At 37.9% G+C, this 670-nt stretch overlaps 1 protein-coding gene across 2 annotated transcripts; it reads right to left on the reverse strand.

The window, feature by feature from the left end:
* Positions 1-7: 7 nt before the first annotated feature.
* Positions 8-656, reverse strand: LOC113464995 (GDP-Man:Man(3)GlcNAc(2)-PP-Dol alpha-1,2-mannosyltransferase-like). 2 transcript variants are annotated; one of them, XM_026818050.1, is made up of 2 exons: positions 289-656; positions 8-202 (listed from the first exon to the last, which is right to left on the reverse strand). In XM_026818050.1, exons 1-2 carry the CDS (start codon positions 580-582, stop codon positions 143-145), a joined length of 354 nt encoding a protein of 117 aa, XP_026673851.1. In that variant the 5' UTR covers positions 583-656; the 3' UTR covers positions 8-142. The 2 variants fall into 2 exon arrangements, with proteins under 2 accessions (XP_026673851.1, XP_026673852.1); XM_026818051.1 differs by having other exon boundaries at positions 8-214; positions 289-655.
* Positions 657-670: the final 14 nt, after the last annotated feature.

The raw sequence follows: 670 nt of genomic DNA on the forward strand, positions 1-670 counted from the left end.
CTGTACAGTAGTTGTTTATAGATAAAATTGTTCATCCTCGCCATGTATATTGTTGTATTTTATATTTTCTACGCACAAAGGCTAGCAGTCAGGCCATTCGTAGCTTATGAATAAGAGACAATTTCTCGGCAATTACTTGGATTTAAACAGTAGAAGGTCGAACCGTACTTTTGACTACTCGTCCCGCAGAGATCATCGGGCCCTATAAGGTTCTCTGCTTTTACCTATTTTTCGCTATACTTCACATTTCGAACTACGATATTGGATTACCTTTATTATTCAACTTACCCTATCCCAAACGTCTTCTTTAATGATTGATCTAAGTTCGTACATCGCCCTTAGCATTAATGGATGATTTTTCTCTGGTCTGAATTGCGCAATCGAAACTATACGTATACTATTGCATTTCTCCTCGTCGCTGAGTAGCGGTAGCAACGTTAATTGCTTCACATCGCACGGTGGAAAGATTTTATGCGTTCTCATCGGGCATTTCCAAATCGAATTAATGTGTTCCTCGGTCCATGAAGAATTCACCATTACAATTTCTGCCCTACTGCCGACCCAGCCATATATCTGAAGCATTTTATGTAGATTGTATCTGCGGATGTTTATGCATTTGTAGAAATGTTAAACAATTTAAAGAAATACAGTATGCAGTAATATGTAAAGA

This window comes from Ceratina calcarata, unplaced genomic scaffold (genome assembly GCF_001652005.2).
Source record: "Ceratina calcarata isolate Rehan_Ccalc_2016 unplaced genomic scaffold, ASM165200v1 scaffold7353, whole genome shotgun sequence".
In the NCBI taxonomy this organism is placed as follows: domain Eukaryota; kingdom Metazoa; phylum Arthropoda; class Insecta; order Hymenoptera; family Apidae; genus Ceratina; species Ceratina calcarata.

Bases quoted from the DNA above. Each gene is read 5' to 3' on its own strand.
- LOC113464995 (XM_026818050.1), bottom strand. From the start codon at position 582: ATGCTTCAGATATATGGCTGGGTCGGCAGTAGGGCAGAAATTGTAATG. The intron at 203-288 runs GTAAGTTGAATA...AGAACCTTATAG, and splicing joins AAGAAGACGTTTGGGATAGG to GGCCCGATGATCTCTGCGGG.